The following is a 19,095-nucleotide window of genomic DNA, read 5'->3' as shown; positions in this document are numbered from 1 at the left end:
TCAGTGGTGTATTGTAACTGTAGCCGAGTACTAGGTGAGGAATGAAGGAGCCATTGATTTTGAAGTCATTTAATATGGCCACAAGAGGTCACTAGAGGTGGGTAATTGAGTGTTTCACTGTCAACACCTCCCTTCCTACGTACACTGTTCTGCCAGTCAGGCCAGTTGATGTAGACGTCCTGTCATGGTAGCAGCCACCATTTATGTTACTAAGTGATGCTCGGCTATAGCATTGGCATAATCATGGCAGCAAATGCCACTCCGAAGTTACTTTTTTCCACCTACCCTGCAGGAGACAAAATGATGGCTGCTCCCTCGTGTGGCAGGATGACCCAACTGCAACCTGTTTCTGTTTAGGAATGTTACACAAGAGGAAGAAGAGGACATGGGGGTTATTCACCAACAAACACATTACAGTCACATCACATTTACCAACTGTTTGTTCATACTGACCGACTGAATGACATCAGAGGTATCAATGAGTCTATCTAACCAGCAGTGAGGCTATCAAAAAATTATACTGAACAAAAATATAAATGCAACATGCAACAATTTCAAAGATTCTACTGAGTTACAGTTCATATAAGGAAATCAGTCAATTGAAATACATTAATTAGGCCCTAATCTATGGATTTCACATGACTGGGAATACACATTTATCTGTTGGTCACAGATACCTTAAATAAAAAGGGTAGGGGTGTGGATCAGAAAACCAGTCAGTATTTGGTGTGACCACCATTTGCCTATTGCAGCGCAACATCTCCTTCACACAGAGTTGATCAGGCTGTTGATTGTGGCCTATGGAATGTTGGCCCACTCCTCTTCAATGGCTGTGCCAAGTTGCTGGATATTAGTGTGAACTGGTACACGCTGTCGTACACGTCAATCCAGAGCATCTCAAACATGCTCAATGGGTGACATGTCTAGTAAGAATGCAGGCCATGGAAGATCTGGGACATTTTCAACTTCCAGGAATTACAGATCCTTCTTACATGATCAATGTTGAAACATGAGGTGATGGTGGTGGATGAATGACATTGCAACGGGCCTCAGGATCTCGTCATGGTATCTCTGTGCATTCAAATTGCCATCAATAAAATGCAATTGTGTTCATTGTCCGTAGTTTATGCCTGCCCATACCATAACCCCACCGCCACCATGGGGGACTCTATTCACAACGTTGACAGCAAACCGCTCGCCCACACAACGCCATACAACTGGTCTGCGGTTGTGAGGCCTGTTGGACGTACTGCCAAATTCTCTAAAATTACGTTGGAAGTGGCTTATGGTCGAGAAATTAACATTAAATTATCTGGCAATAGCTCTAGTGGACATCCCTGCAGTCAGTGTGCCAATTGCACGCTCCCTCAAAACTTAAGACATCCGTGGCATTGTGTTGTGTGACAACATTTAGTGGAATTTTATTGTCCCCAGCACAAGGTGCACTTATGCAATGATCATGCTGTTTAATTAGCTTATTGATATGCCACACCTGTCAGGTTGATGGATTATCTTGGCAAAAGAGAAATGCTCACAAACAGGGATGTAAACAAATTTGTGCACAAAACTTGAGGAAAACTACATTTTTTGTGTGTATCAAACATTTCTGGGATCTTTTATTTCAGCTCATGAAACATGGGACCAACAGTTTACATGTTGCGTTGATATTTTTGTTTAGTATATGTAAAAAGAATAAAGCGAGGCCTAAAGACACCCGTACCACTACTTATTGAATCAACTAACTTTTAGTTTTGATTGATTTTCTCTCAAGGATTATTTGTCTGTACAGTCCAACACACTGTTCTTAACTGACTTGAAGGGTTAAATAAAGGTAACCCCCCCCCAAAACACACACACACACACACACACACACACACACACACTACATTGAGGTAATTTAGCAGCTCTTATCCAGAGCGACTTACAGTGCATTGAACAAAGGTAGCTACGACAGCCACATATCACTTCCTTAAAAAGCAGCTGCTCTACTCCCACTAGTTTCCCACATGCAGGCTAGAGGCAGCCATGCTGAGTATTTACTAGGGGTAGTATGGGAAGTCATACGTCACTTACAGCAAAGTGCCCTGCCTGGACCCAGGTCAAGAGCAACAATAACAAACTAGCTTTAATTTCCAGCAGCTTGGTGTGTAGGATACTTTAAACAAGCACTCCACAAAGTCAACGCCTGTTTCTTTAAGAGCAGCGGGATACTCTAATTCATAGCAGAGCATACAGACAGACACGCTCTTAACATTTAGCCTTTATGGATGGGAACAGGCGATTCCAGATAATGTAAGAATGATTTATTCAAACTAGCCTTTGGGTTCATCCCAAATGGCATCATATTCCCTAATTTAGTGCACAGGCCCAAAGGGATCTGGTAAAAAGTAGTACACTATAACGGGAATGTGGTGCCATTTAGGACGTATCCATTGTGTTATGTTTCAACCCAGAGTTGCTCTGCATGCTGGATGTCCTGGTGGTGTTGTATGAACATGGCAGAAGTCCATGAACATTTTGTTATAAAGATGATCTTGCTTCATCGATTCTTCAATTTATGGTATGTTTTGGTTTAGATGCTAATTTGGAAACGTCAACTGTTGATATAGGGGCATGGTATAGTTAGCTACAGAATGTGCCATCAAGCACTGAAAGTAACTAGCTGTATGAGGATTCTATTGTAAATGTATTAATACCAACTAATTCATCACCTTAAGCTATTCTTACACATGCAGCTATGATGTCAACATTCACTAGGCCTACAACTTGGGATGTTTTGTATGTTATGGGGCAATCGATCTCACAACCTACATGTGAAATACAAGTGATAGAAACAGTCTCTGACAACAATCCAGGGAGTATCTAGTCTAGTTACCGCCGAGTCCAGATAGAGTCGCACTGGTTGAATAAATCAACCTGGAATGCTCTTTAAAGGGGAATTCTGGCAATGATACATCCATTTTTTGGACTTCTAAATGAATGATATCTAGCCATTGATTCTTGAAGCATATAACTTATAAATGCCTCATGAGCTTAGTTCAACTATCTTACCCTATCCCTCAAATGTTTACCAAAAAGGGTTGGGGTGTCTGCTTTGTTGTGATTTCAATCGCAGATTGCCCTTTAAAAAGAAGAGATGAGCTGTTGGGATGGTGACCTGAACAGAGAGACGAGCGAGAGCATGTGTACACAGAAAGCACTGCTTTATTGACTACGCTGGTCAACCACTCTAGAGTGCCGGGGGGAGGAGGGGGGAACAGGGTCATAGTGGACGCAGCCGTCGTCAAGGCAACACAAACAGCATGCAGATACAGTCACATGGAACATCATATTGCTTTTTAATGTTTTGCTTAACATTGAAATTGTACAAAAAGGAAAAATAGGTTTTTGCACTAATGAAAAATACATGTTTAATTTTTCCTCCTACAAAGAAGATTCTAATACAAGAAAATAAATATTGCAAAAAAAAGCCCCAAAATAATTTAAAATAGCTTTCCTTTTTAATATATGTTCAATATTTATCTTTGCTATTAACAAATGGCACAATATTCTTTGAAACAAAAAATACAGCAGGATAAACTCCTGCAACATTCATATTATCGTATTGTATAACTGATGCAGATAGAGCCAAAATGGGTGAGGAATTGAATTGTACACGGCAGCAGTAGATTTCAGCGCCTTTTAAGGACAAATAACACAGGCAGGTGGAGGAGGGAGGAGGAAACCATGTCAGAGTCTGCTTCGATAAGAGAGATCACTGACTCCTATCAAAATGATGGATGTGACCAGTAGGAGATACAGGACAGGTATTTAGAGAGTTAACATCCCAAATGTCACCCTGTTCCCTAGTGCAATACTTTTGACCAGAGCCCTAAGGGCCCTGGTCAAAAGTAGTGCACTTCATAGAGAATACAGTGCCATTTGGGATGTAGCCTGAATTTGGAGGCAGAAAAGTGATGCCAGATCAGTTACAAAAACTGCAAAAAATCTGAGCTTGGCTCGCTTGCAGAGACACTAATGGTAAATTGGCCCAACCTTAGGAGGAGCAGCTGTGGTTCTGGATATTAAACCTTATCTCCTGGAAATGGACTCATAAGTGCATACAGGTCAGGAAACGAACATCGCAAAAAACATTTGAAATGTCATTGGATTACATTTTTATTTTATTTTTAAGTTTGAGCCTCTAACTTCTGGAGGGGAACTATTGGTTTTAATGAGAGCAACACATTCTGTGACCCTGCTGGTCAGAAATAGTTTGTGTGCATCCCAAATGGCATCCTATTTCCTTGATAGTGCACTACTTTTGACCAAGGCCAGTAGTACACTATAAAAGGAATATTGTACCATTTGAGACCCGGCCGCTGTGCTGCCAGAGAACAGGGGTTAGTTTCCTGTGAGCGTTCGCCATGGAGGAAGTGAGAGGACAAGAGGTCTCTATCAGGCTTCAGCTGCACGCTGTTCACACACTGGAGAGCCGGCCTGGCCAATTGAACTATCAGCCCACTGGGGAGCCGGCCTGGCCAATTGAACCATCAGCCCACTGGGGAGCTGGCCTGGCCAACTGAACTATCAGCCCACTGGGGAGCCGGCCTGGCCAACTGAAATATCAGCCCACTGGGGAGCCGGCCTGGCCAACTGAACTATCAGCCTACTGGGGAGCCGGCCTGGCCAACTGAACTATCAGCCCACTGGGGAGCCGGCCTGGCCAACTGAACTATCAGCCCACTGGGGAGCCGGCCTGGCCAACTGAACTATCAGCCTACTGGGGAGCCGGCCTGGCCAACTGAACTATCAGCCCACTGGGGAGCCGGCCTGGCCAACTGAACTATCAGCCCACTGGGGAGCCGGCCTGGCCAACTGAACTATCAGCCCACTGGGGAGCCGGCCTGGCCAACTGAACTATCAGCCCACTGGGGAGCCGGCCTGGCTAATTGAAATATCAGCCCACTGGGGAGCCGGCCTGGCCAACTGAAATATCAGCCTACTGGGGAGCCGGCCTGGCTAATTGAAATATCAGCCTACTGGGGAGCCGGCCTGGCCAACTGAACTATCAGCCCACTGGGGAGCCGGCCTGGCTAATTGAAATATCAGCCTACTGGGGAGCCGGCCTGGCCAATTGAAATATCAGCCTACTGGGGAGCCGGCCTGGCCAACTGAACTATCAGCCCACTGGGGAGCCGGCCTGACTAATTGAAATATCAGCCTACTGGGGAGCCGGCCTGGCCAACTGAAATATCAGCCTACTGGGGAGCCGGCCTGACCAACTGAAATATCAGCCTACTGGGGAGCCGGCCTGACCAACTGAAATATCAGCCTACTGGGGAGCCGGCCTGGCCAATTGAACTATCAGCCCACTGGGGAGCCGGCCTGGCCAATTGAAATATCAGCCTACTGGGGAGCCGGCCTGGCCAATTGAAATATCAGCCTACTGGGGAGCCGGCCTGGCCAATTGAAATATCAGCCTACTGGGGAGCCGGCCTGGCTAATTGAAATATCAGCCTACTGGGGAGCCGGCCTGACCATTTAAACTGCAATTAGCAATTCCCCCTTTTGTTTTATCAAATAATTTTCTCTCTGGTTGTATAAAACAAATGCAAAGAAAGCAAATAAAATGAGCTCCAGTAAAAACAGAAGTGTTTGCACTGAGTTTGTGTGCCACACAGAAAAAGGGAGAGACGGGTGTTGTTCAGATTCCCTGCCTGTTTAAGTACACTGTGTGGACAGGGCGCAAACACTCTCTCTAAGCAGCAGAGTGACAAACGCTCTCTCCACTACACATGCATGTCATTATTTGACCTTAAAGTCTGTTCCTTTGATCCTGCTGTGCTTCAAAACAATGAAGGAGTCAAGGCGGGCTGGCGGAACACTGAAGCAGGGAGGGGAGTGAGACAGAACCCTAGTCTGTGGGGTGGGTGTTGGATTGGAACCATACTTCACTGTGTGGAAGCAGTCCGTCAACTGTCAGAGTGCTAAAGCGCCAATAAGGAAGCAGTTGGTCTGATTATGAGTCAGCATTCTAGTTATATGAGCCGCGGCAGAAGCGTTACAAAAACAGCTTGCGAAGGCTTTTAACAAGGAAACAAAACGGTCTCTAGTACAGTATTATACACTATTGTTGGTGCATACAAAAACCAGATAGGTAAACGGCAGTCAAACTACTACAGCCTTGAACCAGTTCCCTATGGGAGGAAGTAACTAACACAGAAGAGGAGATCCTTCTCAATGACGTCATCGTTGTGTTCTGTTAGTGTGCTGATGGCCTTTTCACGCTACAAACGACAACAACAACAACAGCAGCAGCAGTTCCTAGGTGGTACGGAGACAGCACTAGGACATTCATCCACAGCTACACCAAAGCATCCTTTCTCAACCCTATTTCAGGGGACCAACCGTCCGAATGTATGTTTTGTTCCAGCTCAGCACTAACACATCCTAAATTCAACTGATCATCAATTTGATGATCTGTATCAGGTGTGTTAGTGTGGGCTGGAACAAAACACGCAACCCTGTGGGTGCTCAGGAATGGGGCAAAGAAACCCTGCTTGAGGAGGATAATAGTAATCCATAGGTACTCTGTCGGATATTACTGTCCATCGAGGATATAATACCATCTATCCCTCCATCCATCTATAATCTGTATGAAAAGTGCAGTCACCTGCTGGACTAAAAGACCTCACCACCTCACTAAAATGCCAGCCTACTGTTTCTGAGAGGAAGCGGAGGAAGAGGGCGTAGATGCCCCACTCCAATAATAACAACCTGTTTTCTATTACGTTAGGGGCCGTACATGAAGGGCTCCGTCTAAAACACTGTCTAGTCTAAATTGGTGTATATATTGAATATTGAAACCAAGTTTACATTTCATCGTCTTAGCAACACGTAAACGACTAGGTGTTTGGGTGGATTCGGTGAGGCTACTACAGCGCTAACCCTATTCATCCACCCAGACGACCTATTTGCAGACAACAATAAGCATGGTTGTTGTTATTGCGTACGTTGCAATCATAGAGTAAGAATGAATAGAATGTGCTACTCATTCTATTTCTATGGTTATACTGGTCTGTCTCCAAGGGTTACGGTGGATGGAAAGGAAGTGGCCAAAGGAAGTAACCGGACTGGCTGCAGACAGACAGACAGACAGACAGAGCCACCTGACCAATACACTGTTTTAGGGGGTTTCATCCTGAATATGGGTCCCATCCGGGGACCGGACAAAAACACAAAAATCCAGTCATCTTCTACATTCCAACTCTGTGATAACAGCACTGGGGGTGTCAGTGGGCTCTGAACCATCAGCCACACACACACACACACACACACACACACACGGTTCAGCAGCATTCAACTCTTCCCAGGTAGGGGGCAGGGGGGAACTGCGACACTCCATCCAGAGTAGGTCAGTGGCACAGAGGGCCAGTAAGTAACAGCCTTAAGGGAGCAGGGAATGGGAGGGTCCAAGGTGGAATAGTGGTGGTGGGTGTTAAAGCCGAGCCACACCAGGCCAGAGCAGGCCTGAGCAATGCAGAACTCCCAATTGAATCGACTAGAACAGCGCTGCTGGCATCAGGTAGATTTCCGTATTCATGTCCTTCAGCGGATCCCATGGTGACACCGGAGAGTGAGGCTGCGTCCCAACCGGCACCATGTGCACTATCTAGGGAATAGGGTGTTGTTTAGGATGCTACCAGAGTGAGTGCATGCTGCCCAGTTTGTTTTACACTGTTCTTTGGCATCATCAACTCAGGAGACAGCCAGTTGGGTAGTAGAAGTAGCAGTAGTAGTGTACTGATTGAGACAGGAGAAAAGCTCTCAGTACAGTAGTAGTCAGTTCAAACAGTGAAGCTTTGCCAAAGGAACTTTTTCTATACATACTTATATGTATAAAATAGCCTTTTTATAGTATAATATATTTACGGTTTAACTTTGATTTCAATACATTTTCAACCCTTCTTATATATCTTCTTCGATTTTTTTAAACCCTGAGAAAATACTGTGGACCACTTTAAGTATAAAATACAACTCTCTGAGACGAAAAAACAAGAGTTAAAACACATTTACAAAGAACTAAAAAAAGAAGTCAGAATCCAGGAGTCTGTACTGTAGCTGATTATACCACTCGTCTGACGGGAGCAACAACGACTCCAGAAGTTGCTTTGTTGGGGCAGCAATTTGCACAAATATGGTAGAACTGTGTATCTGTGTGGCTTTGCGTGCGGTTGGGTTGATTCATGGCAAAAGCTGTATATACATCCTTTTTTAGGCACTACAATTAAGGTCATCTGTTTCGGTACGCTTGATTACCAATACAACAGGTTTCCCTTTTTTGATTGTAACAAATCAGATTATAGAAGTGATTGATAAACTCATTTTGGGGGAGCGACAGAAGGCACACAATTCGTTAAATATTGTTTCTCCAATGATTCAAACGGAAGAGGAGGCAGAGTCAGTGAAGAGCTGACGTAATTCTCAAACAGTATGTTACAACAACGGCTGAATGCAGAGGGAGTAGCTTTGAGAATGTAATCATGTGTGTGTTTGTGTAATGTGTGTGGTGTATATGTATGTGAGTGTGTTTATGCACAATGTTTGCATTACAGTTCCTGTTAGCTATTTGTGCTTTTAAAGGCTAATATTTGTGTGATATTTTCTGTATATTTCTCAGACTGATGGGTCTGTTCTGGGTCTGATTCTGAACTGAAAGGCTTTTTAAACATTATATCCCAGGGATTGCATCATGGGATCCATCTTAGGTCATTTGAAAATAAGTGATTCACCTGAACTAGCTTATAATGTCCACAAAGTATTCACCCCAACTCTTGTGGTTAGTTACCACTGACCCCACGTTGCTAGAAAGGGTTGATGACATGGTTAACCACCGTGTTATACATCTAAACCAAATAAAACCTAAACGTAACGTAGTCCAAATCCACTTTCTCTTCTTACATCATCATACAGCCGTTGTTACTTTAACTACTAACATCTAGAGCCTCATTGTTTAACTATGTAGCAGCTACATTCAAATCCCCAGAACAGAGCAGATAAACTGATTCATGACTAGTGATGTACCGAGATTTGGTTCATTAAATCAATCTAGAAAGAAAATAACTACAATTTGAATATCAAGACAGAAGCCGTGGCAGAGGGAGCTGGGATGGAGCTCCAGTCAGTCTGAGAAAACAGTGTGTGTTCTGGTCGATGGTGTGTGTATGTGTGCGCGCGTCTCAGTTTTTTCTACAAAGCCAGCACGCTCCTCCTCAGCAGGTCCTCGCTCCCAGAATGCAACTGAGCCAGACGAAGCTTGCGGGCGCTGGAGTGTGTGTCTGAGTCGCTCTGCTCGGCGTCAGAGAAGTAGCAGTCTGTCTCGGGGTCCAGCAGCGATGATGATGTCTCCTTCACTGGGTGGGAGACGGGGTGGGGGTCCCTCTCTCTCTCCCTTTCCAGGGGGCGCTCCACAGCTTCCTGCAACGCCCCACCTTTCCCCCGGGACTTGCCCTGCCGATGCAGGCGGAGGCGTAAGGCCGTGCGGGGAATGGGACCCCCCCCTGACCCCCACTCAGGCACTGTCCCAGGACTACTGCATGGAGGGAAACAGGAGGCCAGGGGGGAGGACGCTACCCCAGTACCCGTGAGGCTGTCCCAGGGGCCACGCTCCTCCGAGATGTGACAGGAGTCCATTTTGGAGGTGGGCGGCTGCGGTGGCGGGTCCAGGGGGGCCTCAGTGCTCCTGGTCTGGGGGTGGCGGTGGTGGAGGGCCTTGGTGCCCCGGGACCTTTCCCCTCTACGAGCCCCATGGCCTGGCCTCTCCTCTGCCAGTAGAGCCCCCTTGGCTGTGGAGGCTGCGGTGGCTGCAGCAGCAGGGGGGGTGTCGGTTGTTGCTGCGGCGGTGTTGGTGGTGGAGTGATGGCCCCGGGTTCGGGGCTTGCCCCGGGTCTTGCGGCCCAGCTGAGGGGTCTTCCAGGTGGACTTCATGGAGTGGTCCATCATAAGGCTGAGCAGGTTCTCCTCTCCCTGCAGCAGCTGGTCAGACAGCAGGCTGGCCGTCTTGTCACGGTGCTGCCCGGCTTCTAGGGCCCACTTGCTCAGCATGTCATCAGCCGTGATCTGCACCGACTGGGCCAGCCAGCTGTCAAACAGGGAGTTGTCCAGAGGGAAGGTCTTGGGGAATCCTGGGGGAGAGATAGACAGACGAAAGGTGAGAGGGACCATAGAAACCACACTACAGAGCAGGGGTGTCAAACTCACTTCCTGGAGGGCAGTGTGTCTGCTGGTTTTGTTATTTCCTTTCAATTCATGTCCAATTAAGACAGACAACTAGGTCAGGGGAGATGCTAATTAAACATTGACCTTAATTGATCAATTAAGTACAAGGGAGGACTGAAAAACAGACACACGGCCCTCCAGGAATTGAGTTTGACACCCTTGAGATTCACAGTGCTTCGGTTGATCTGACTATGACCATGATTGTAATGAATAATGAATGTCTGTGGGAGGTTAGTAACATCAAATGTTCCATCCAAAATATAAAGCCTTCTGGGAGGAAGTCTGGAAGAACCTTGGAACCCATAGGGAGAGGAAGTCTGGAACAACCCTGGAACCCATAGGAAGAAGAAGTTTGGAAGAATCCTGGAACCCATAGGAAGTATACGTCTGGAACAGCCCTGGAACCCATAGAAAGAGGAAGTCTGGAACAACCCTGGAACCCATAGGAAGAAGAAGTTTGGAAGAATCCTGGAACCTATAGGAAGAAGAAGCCTGGAACAATCCTGGAACCCATAGGAAGAGGAAGTCTGGAACAACCCGGGAACCCATAAGAAGAGGAAGTCTCACAACCCTGGAACCCATTGGAAGAATCCTGGAACCCATATGAAGAACTGAGACTGCACTTGTGAAGGTGGTAAATTACCCTTTTAATGGCGTCAGACCGAGGCTCTGCACCTGTCCTCGTGCTCCTAGACCTTAGTGCTGCTTTTGATACCATTAATCACCACATTCTTTTGGAGAGATTGGAAACCCAAATTGGTCCTGGCCTGGTTTAGATCTTATCTGTCGGAAAGATATCAATTTGTCTCTGTGAATGGTTTGTCCTCTGACAAATCAACTGTGTTCCTCAAGGTTCCGTTTTAGGACCACTATTGTTTTCACTATATATTTTACCTCTTGGGGATGTCATTCGAAAACATAATGTTAACTTTCACTGCTATGCGGATGACACACAGCTGTACATTTCAATGAAACATGGTGAATTCCCAAAATTGCCCTCGCTGGAAGCCTGTGTTTCAGACATAAGGAAGTGGATGGCTGCAAACTTTCTACTTTCAAACTCGGACAGAACAGAGATGCTTGTTCTAGGTCCCAAGAAAAAAATAGATCTTCTGTTGAATCTGACAATCTTGATGGTTGTACAGTCGTCTCAAATAAAACTGTGAAGGACCTCATCGTTACTCTGGACCCTGATCTCTCTTTTGACCAACATATCAGGACTGTTTCAAGAATAGCTTTTTTCCATCCACGTAACATTGCAAAAATCAAAAACTTTGTCCAAAAATGATGCAGAAAAATTAATCCATGCTTTTGTCACTTCTAGGTTAGACTACCGCAAAGCTCTACTTTCTGGCAACCCGGATAAAGCACTAAATAAACTTCAGTTAGTGCTAAATACGGCTGCTAGAATCCTGACTAGAACCAAAATATTTGATCAGGGCTTTCTCCTAATTTGATCATATTACTCCAGTGCTAGCCTCTCTACACTGGCTTCCTGTCAAAGCAAGGGCTGATTTCAAGGTTTTACTGCTAACCTACAAAGCATTACATGGGCTTGCTCCTACCTATCTCTCTGATTTGGTCCTGCCGGACATACCTACACGTACGCTACGGTCACAAGACGCAGGCCTCCTAATTGTCCCTAGAATTTCTAAGCAAACAGCTGGAGGCAGGGCTTTCTCCTATAGAGCTCCATTTTTATGGAACGGTCTGCCTACCCATGTCAGAGACGCAAACTCGGTCTCAACCTTTAAGTCTCTACTGAAGACTCATCTCTTCAGTGGGTCATATGATTGAGTGTAGTCTGGCCCAGGAGTGGGAAGGTGAACGGAAAGGCTCTGGAGCAACGAACCGCCCTTGCTGTCTCTGCCTGGCCGGTTCCCCTCTCTCCACTGGGATTATCTGCCTCTAACCCTATTACAGGGGCTGAGTCACTGGCTTACTGGTGCTCTTCCATGCCGTCTCTAGGAGGGGTGTGTAACTTGAGTGGGTTGAGTCACTGACGTGGTCTTCCTGTCTGGGTTGGCGTCCCCCCTTGGGTTGTGCCGTGGCGGAGATCTTTGTGGGCTATACTCGGCCTTGTCTCAGGATGGTAAGTTGGTGGTTGAAGATATCCCTCTAGTGGTGTGGGGGCTGTGATTTGGCAAAGTGGGTGGGGTTATATCCTGCCTGGTTGGCACTGTCCGGGGTACCATTGGATGAGGCCACAGTGTCTCCTGACCCCTCCTGTCTCAGCCGCCAGTATTTCTGCTGCACTATTTTATGTGTCGGGGGGCTAGGGTCAGTTTGTTATATCTGGAGTACTTCTCCTGTCTTATCCGGTGTCCTGTGTGAATTTAAGTATGCTCTCTCTAATTCTCTCTTTCTTTCTTTCTTTCTTTCTCTCTCTCGGAGGACCTGAGCCCTAGGACCATGCCTCAGGACTACCTGGCATGATGACTCCTTGTTGTCCCCAGTCCACCTAGCCGTGCTGCTGCTCCAGTTTCAACTGTTCTGCCTGCGGCTATGGAACCCTGACCTGTTCACTGAAATTACTATTATTTGACCATGCTGGTCATTTATGAACATTTGAAGATCTTGGCCATGTTCTGTTATAATCTCCACCCGGCACAGCCAGAAGAGGACTGGCCACATCTCATAGCCTGGTTCCTCTCTAGGTTTCTTCCTAGGTTTTGGCCTTTCTATGGAATTTTTCTGAGCCACCGTGCTTCTACACCTGCATTGCTTGCTGTTTGGGGTTTTAGGCTGGGTTTCTGTACAGCACTTTGATATATCAGCTGATGTAAGAAGGGCTACAGTGCCTTGCGAAAGTGAACTTTGCGACCTTTTGCCACATTTCAGGCTTCAAACATAAAGATATAAAACTGTATTTTTTTGTGAAGAATCAACAACAAGTGGGACACAATCATGAAGTGCAATGACATTTATTGGATATTTCAAACTTTTTTAACAAATCAAAAACTGAAAATTGGGCGTGCAAAATTATTCAGCCCCTTTACTTTCAGTGCAGCAAACTCTCTCCAGAAGTTCAGTGAGGATCTCTGAATGATCCAATGTTGACCTAAATGACTAATGATGATAAATACAATCCACCTGTGTGTAATCAAGTCTCCGTATAAATGCACCTGCACTGTGATAGTCTCAGAGGTCCGTCAAAAGCGCAGAGAGCATCATGAAGAACAAGGAACGCACCAGGCAGGTCCGAGATACTGTTGTGAAGAAGTTTAAAGCCGGATTTGGATACAAAAAGATTTCCCAAGCTTTAAACATCCCAAGGAGCACTGTGCAAGCGATAATATTGAAATGGAAGGAGTATTAGACCACTGCAAATCTACCAAGACCTGGCCGTCCCTCTAAACTTTCAGCTCATACAAGGAGAAGACTGATCAGAGATGCAGCCAAGAGGCCCATGATCACTCTGGATGAACTGCAGAGATCTACAGCTGAGATGGGAGACTCTGTCCATAGGACAACAATCAGTTGTATATTGCACAAATCTGGCCTTTATGGAAGAGTGGCAAGAAGAAAGCCATTTCTTAAAGATATCCATAAAAAGTGTCGTTTAAAGTTTGCCACAAGCCACCTGGGAGACACACCAAACATGTGGAAGAAGGTGCTCTGGTCAGATGAAACCAAAATGGAACTTTTTGGCAACAATGCAAAACGTTATGTTTGGCGTAAAAGCAACACAGCTGAACACACCATCCCCACTGTCAAACATGGTGGTGGCAGCATCATGGTTTGGGCCTGCTTTTCTTCAGCAGGGACAGGGAAGATGGTTAAAATTGATGGGAAGATGGATGGAGCCAAATACAGGACCATTCTGGAAGAAAACCTGATGGAGTCTGCAAAAGACCTGAGACTGGGACGGAGATTTGTCTTCCAACAAGACAATGATCCAAAACATAAAGCAAAATCTACAATGGAATGGTTCAAAAATAAACATATCCAGGTGTTAGAATGGCCAAGTCAAAGTCCAGACCTGAATCCAATCGAGAATCTGTGGAAAGAACTGAAAACTGCTGTTCACAAATGCTCTCCATCCACCCTCACTGAGCTCGAGCTGTTTTGCAAGGAGGAATGGGAAAAAATTTCAGTCTCTCGATGTGCAAAACTGATAGAGACATACCCCAAGCGACTTACAGCTGTAATCGCAGCGAAAGGTGGCGCTACAAAGTATTAACTTAAGGGGGCTGAATAATTTTGCACGCCCAATTTTTCAGTTTTTGATTTGTTAAAAAAGTTTGAAATATCCAATAAATGTCGTTCCACTTCATGATTGTGTCCCACTTGTTGTTGATTCTTCACAAAAAAATACAGTTTTATATCTTTATGTTTGAAGCCTGAAATGTGGCAAAAGGTCGCAAAGTTCAAGGGGGCCGAATACTTTCGCAAGGCACTGTATATAAATACAATTGATTTGATTTGAATTAGAAGTTTGGAAGAACCCTGGAACCCATAGAAAGAGGAAGTCTGGAACAACCCTGCAACCCGTAGGAAGAGGAAGTCTGGAACAACCCTGGAACCCATAGGAAGAGGAAGTCTGGAACAACCCTGGAACCCATAGGAAGAGGAATTCTAACAACCTTGGAACCCATAGGAAGAGGAAGTGTAGGACTGACTGAGTGACGGAGTACAGAATGGGGGATTTGACCACACTTTCTTTCACTGAATTTAAAATAATTTCACAGCCAGCATGTGTGTCCCCCAAATCGCACCCTATTCCCCATATAGTGCACTACTTTTAACCAGAGACTTGAGGGCTGGTCAAAAGTAGTGCAGTACATAAGGAATAGGGTTCCATTTGGGACTCACCCTATCAACCCACTTCCTGTGTGAGTCTAAACAATTCATTAGCCCTGTACTTGGTCTGTCAGTCCGTCTGTGCTTTGTCACCACCACCAGGGACTTTCACTGTCAAACGCAGCTTTTGGAGACGACGCATGCTGTCTGTGTATATAAGATATGCATGGCTCCTTGTCTGTCATTATGGCCCAGTGTTAGCTGCCAGAGCCTCTCTGCAGCCTGGCAACTCCGGTTCTCACAAGGCCAGACAATAGAGGGAGAGAAAACCAGAGGTGGGACCAAGTCACTATTATTCGAGTCACAAGCAGGTCTCAAGTCAAAAGGTCTGAGTTCAAGTCGAGTCCCAAGAACAACGGGTCGAGTCTCGAGTGAAGTCCAAGTCGTGCATTCTAAGAGCAAGTCAAGTCGAGTCACAAGCCTTAAGTCAAGTAAAAAAAAAATCTAAGCATGGAATGTTCAACTACAAATCTGTGTCTATTTATTGAGGCTACCAGGCCTTTTCATTATTTTGTCTACAACACATTTTGATGATGTAATTGTAAAATAGGGACATGTTGCAGTCATAAGGGCATGAAATCAGCAGAAGTCAAGGCAGGTTGACGTGCTCAGAGTGTAGATTTATTTACAGGTCTTGGTGATCCAATGGTGAAAGCACCATATCATACAAAATATACAAGTAGATTTACCAAATATACACAGGCTTGCTGATTCGTTGAACATGGCACGTATATAACCACAACCAGTTAGCAAGTCGGAAATTTCTGAGCATTTCCTAGTTGACTAGTACGTGAACGCGGCAACTGTGCCACAAAATGAGTGACAAAACCATAGAGGCGCAACTACTCCAACATTGACACAATCGTCACTCACATCGGTTTAAATGACCTTTGTTTTAGGCGATCTGAAGAACTGAGGGAGGACACCAATTATATTTTTTATTTTTTACACCCTGGCTAGCACAGGGAAGAGAATAATTACCTCTGGCCCCCTTCCGTACTACCGAAGGGGTTCAGAACGTTTCAGCCGACTTTTTGGCCTGAACTTGTACCCGAAGAAACTTTGCAACGACAGGAATGTCTCTTTTTGTGACAACTTTGATTTGCTGTGGGAGCAACCAGCACTTTTTAAAAGAGACGGGATTCACCCTAATTGCAGGGGTTCCAGAATTATTTCCAGCAACATCGCAAACTGTATTAGAGACAGACAGACATGGTCTGGTAGTGCTCCAGTTCTCCCTGTCAGAATAAGCAACAGAGGACTTGGAAAGCATATGAACTCCTATAGAAATGGCACTATGGCTATTGTGAGTAACCTACTTTATGTTTCTTTAACTCGAGTTAATACAAACAGTTATCGCCTACCATTCTGATGGATCGGAGACTGTCAGAAAACGTGGTTGTAACTTTAATAATTTGGTTGTTATTCCATTGGTTACTTTGAGGCAGATGCCTCAGAGGCAGAGGGGCCCACACTCATAGGACTATGGCACTTTTAAATGTTAGAGCAATCACAAGTAAAACCTTTCTCATGAATGACCTCATTACCTGGTTAAATAAAGGTGAAATAAAAAATAATAATAATAAAATTACAGAGTGAAAAGTTGATTGCATGTTTCTAACTGAAACATGGCTGTCATCAGACTGTAGTGCCTCTCTTAATGAAGCCTCCTCCCAGACGACAGCTTTTCATACTCTATCAGAAAAAGGAAAAAGGGTGGGAGGACAGCCTCTATTTTTACTAATGCTCTCAGCTGTAAGGTCATTTCGTTTGGCGATTTTAGGTCTTTTGAGCATCATACTTTACTGTTTAAATGTCAGCCACCAGTGCTGGCCATAACCCTGTATAGGCCACCAAAACACTGCCCCACGTTCTTTACTGATTTATCTGAAGTATTGTCTATTGTCCTTGAGAACTATGATAAAATCATTGTGCTGGGCGATATTAATATTCATGTTGAAAAAGACATGGACTCCAGGGCCATTGAATGTATTAATCTTTTGAGCTCTATGGACTTTATCCAACATGTTACTGTGCCCACACATAACCACGGCCGTACTCTGGACCTGGTTATTACCAAGGGTATTTCTATTGACATATCCTCTATTGTTGATATTGCCTTATCTGATCACCATAGTGTCTTTTTTACGACCTTGTAGCTCAGGGTAATACTGAACAAATTATTAAGAAATGCAACCTTACCTCTGAAGTTGCTACAGATTTCATGGAGTGTATGAACAATACTCCACTACCTATTCTGACTTCCTCTTCTGATGATTTAGATGACTAATAGCAAATTAAGAGCGACCATTGACGCCATAGCTCCAGTAAAGTTGAAAAGGGCCACATCCAAATGGAGAGCTCCTTGGATGAGTGAGGAAATTAATCAATTAAAAATTGCAGAAAGGCAGAGGCGCAGTGGTTAAGGGCGCTGTACTGCAGCGCCAGCTGTGCCGCCAGAGACTCTGGGTTCGCGCCCAGGCTCTGTCGTAACTGGCCGTGACTGGGAGGTCCGTGGGGCGACGCACAATTGGCCTAGCGTCGTCCGGGTTAGGGAGGGGTTGGCCGGTAGGGATATCCTTGTCTCGATCCGGGCGCAGTGCGCGCTAACCAAGGTTGCCAGGTGCACGGTGTTTCCTCCGACACATTGGTGCGGCTGGCTTCCGGGTTGGATGCGCGCTGTGTTAAGAAGCAGTGCGGCTTGGTTGGGTTATGTTTCGGAGGACGCATGACATTCAACCTTCGTCTCTCCTGAGCCCGTACGGGAGTTGTAGCGATGAGACAAGATAGTAGCTACAAAACAATTGGATACCACGAAATTGGGGAGAAAAAGGGGTCAAAAAAAAATACAAAAATAAAATAATAATAATAATTATCGTATAAAAAACAATCAATCTTAACATAATCACTAGTTAACTACACATGGTTGATGACATTACTAGTTTAACTAGTTTGTCCTGCGTTGCATATAATCAATGCGGTGCCTGTTAATTTATCATCGACTCACAGCCTACTTCGCCAAACGGGTGATGATTTAACAAAAGCACATTCGCGTCAGGGCATATACAGCTGTCACGCCCTGACCATAGAGAGCTCTTGGTTCTCTATGGTGTAGTAGGTCAGGGTGTGACTAGGGGGCATTCTAGTTTATAATTTCTGTTGTGTTCTAGTTAATATTTTCTATGTTGGTGTTTTGTATGATTCCCAATTAGAGGCAGCTGGAAATCGTTGTCTCTAATTGGGGATCATATTTATATTTAAGTAGATATTTCTCCCACCTGTGTTTGTGGGATATTGTTTTGTGTTTGTGCATGTGCACCACGTAGTCACGTTTAGTCGTTCGTTTACTGATTTATTGTTTTTTTCTTTAAGTTCACTTTGCAATAAATATGTGGAACTCAACATCCGCTGCGCCTTGGTCCAGTTCTTACGACAAGCAGTTTGGGCCGCCTGGCTCGTTGCTGTATGAAGACCATTTCTTCCTAATAAAGACTGTAATTAATTTGCCAGAATGTTACATAATTATGACATAACATTGAAGGTTGTGCAATGTAACAGCAATATTTAGACTTAGGGTTGCCACCCGTTCGATAAAATATGGAACGGTTCCGTATTTCACTGAAAGAATAAACGTTTTGTTTTCTAAATGATAGTTTACGAATTTGGCCATATTAGTGACATAAGGCTCATATTTCTGTGTGTTTATTATATTATAATTAACTCTATGATTTGATATTTGATAGAGCAGTCTGATTGAGTGGTGGTAAGCAGCAGCAGGCTCGTAAGCATTCATTTCCACTTTACTGTGTTTGCCAGCAGCTCTTCGAAATGCTTGAAGCACAGCGCTGTTTATGACTTCAAGCCTATCAACTCCCGAGATTAGGCTGGCAATACTACAGTGGCTATAAGAACATCCAATAGTCAAAGGTATATGAAATACAAATGGTATAGAGAGAAATAGTCCCATAATTCCTATAATAACTACAACCTAAAACTTCTTAACTGGGAATATTGAAGACTCATGTTAAAAGG

General features: G+C 44.8%; 1 protein-coding gene across 4 annotated transcripts in view; it reads right to left on the bottom strand.

The window, feature by feature from the left end:
• Positions 1-55: 55 nt before the first annotated feature.
• Positions 56-19,095, bottom strand: part of LOC110534855 (protein Jade-1) — a 274,043-nt gene continuing 255,003 nt past the window's right edge. For 3 of the 4 annotated variants that reach the window (XM_036989744.1, XM_036989745.1, XM_036989746.1), the window contains one exon: positions 3,187-10,166. In XM_036989744.1, coding sequence (XP_036845639.1) covers positions 9,232-10,166 — 935 coding nt within the window. In that variant the 3' untranslated portion in view covers positions 3,187-9,231. Of the gene's footprint in view, positions 350-3,186; positions 10,167-19,095 lie in introns of those variants that run through there. The other variant, XM_036989747.1, reaches the window with a different exon arrangement.

This window comes from Oncorhynchus mykiss, chromosome 10 (assembly GCF_013265735.2).
Source record: "Oncorhynchus mykiss isolate Arlee chromosome 10, USDA_OmykA_1.1, whole genome shotgun sequence".
Taxonomy (NCBI): domain Eukaryota; kingdom Metazoa; phylum Chordata; class Actinopteri; order Salmoniformes; family Salmonidae; genus Oncorhynchus; species Oncorhynchus mykiss.
This window is presented reverse-complemented; position numbering and strand designations above follow the sequence as displayed.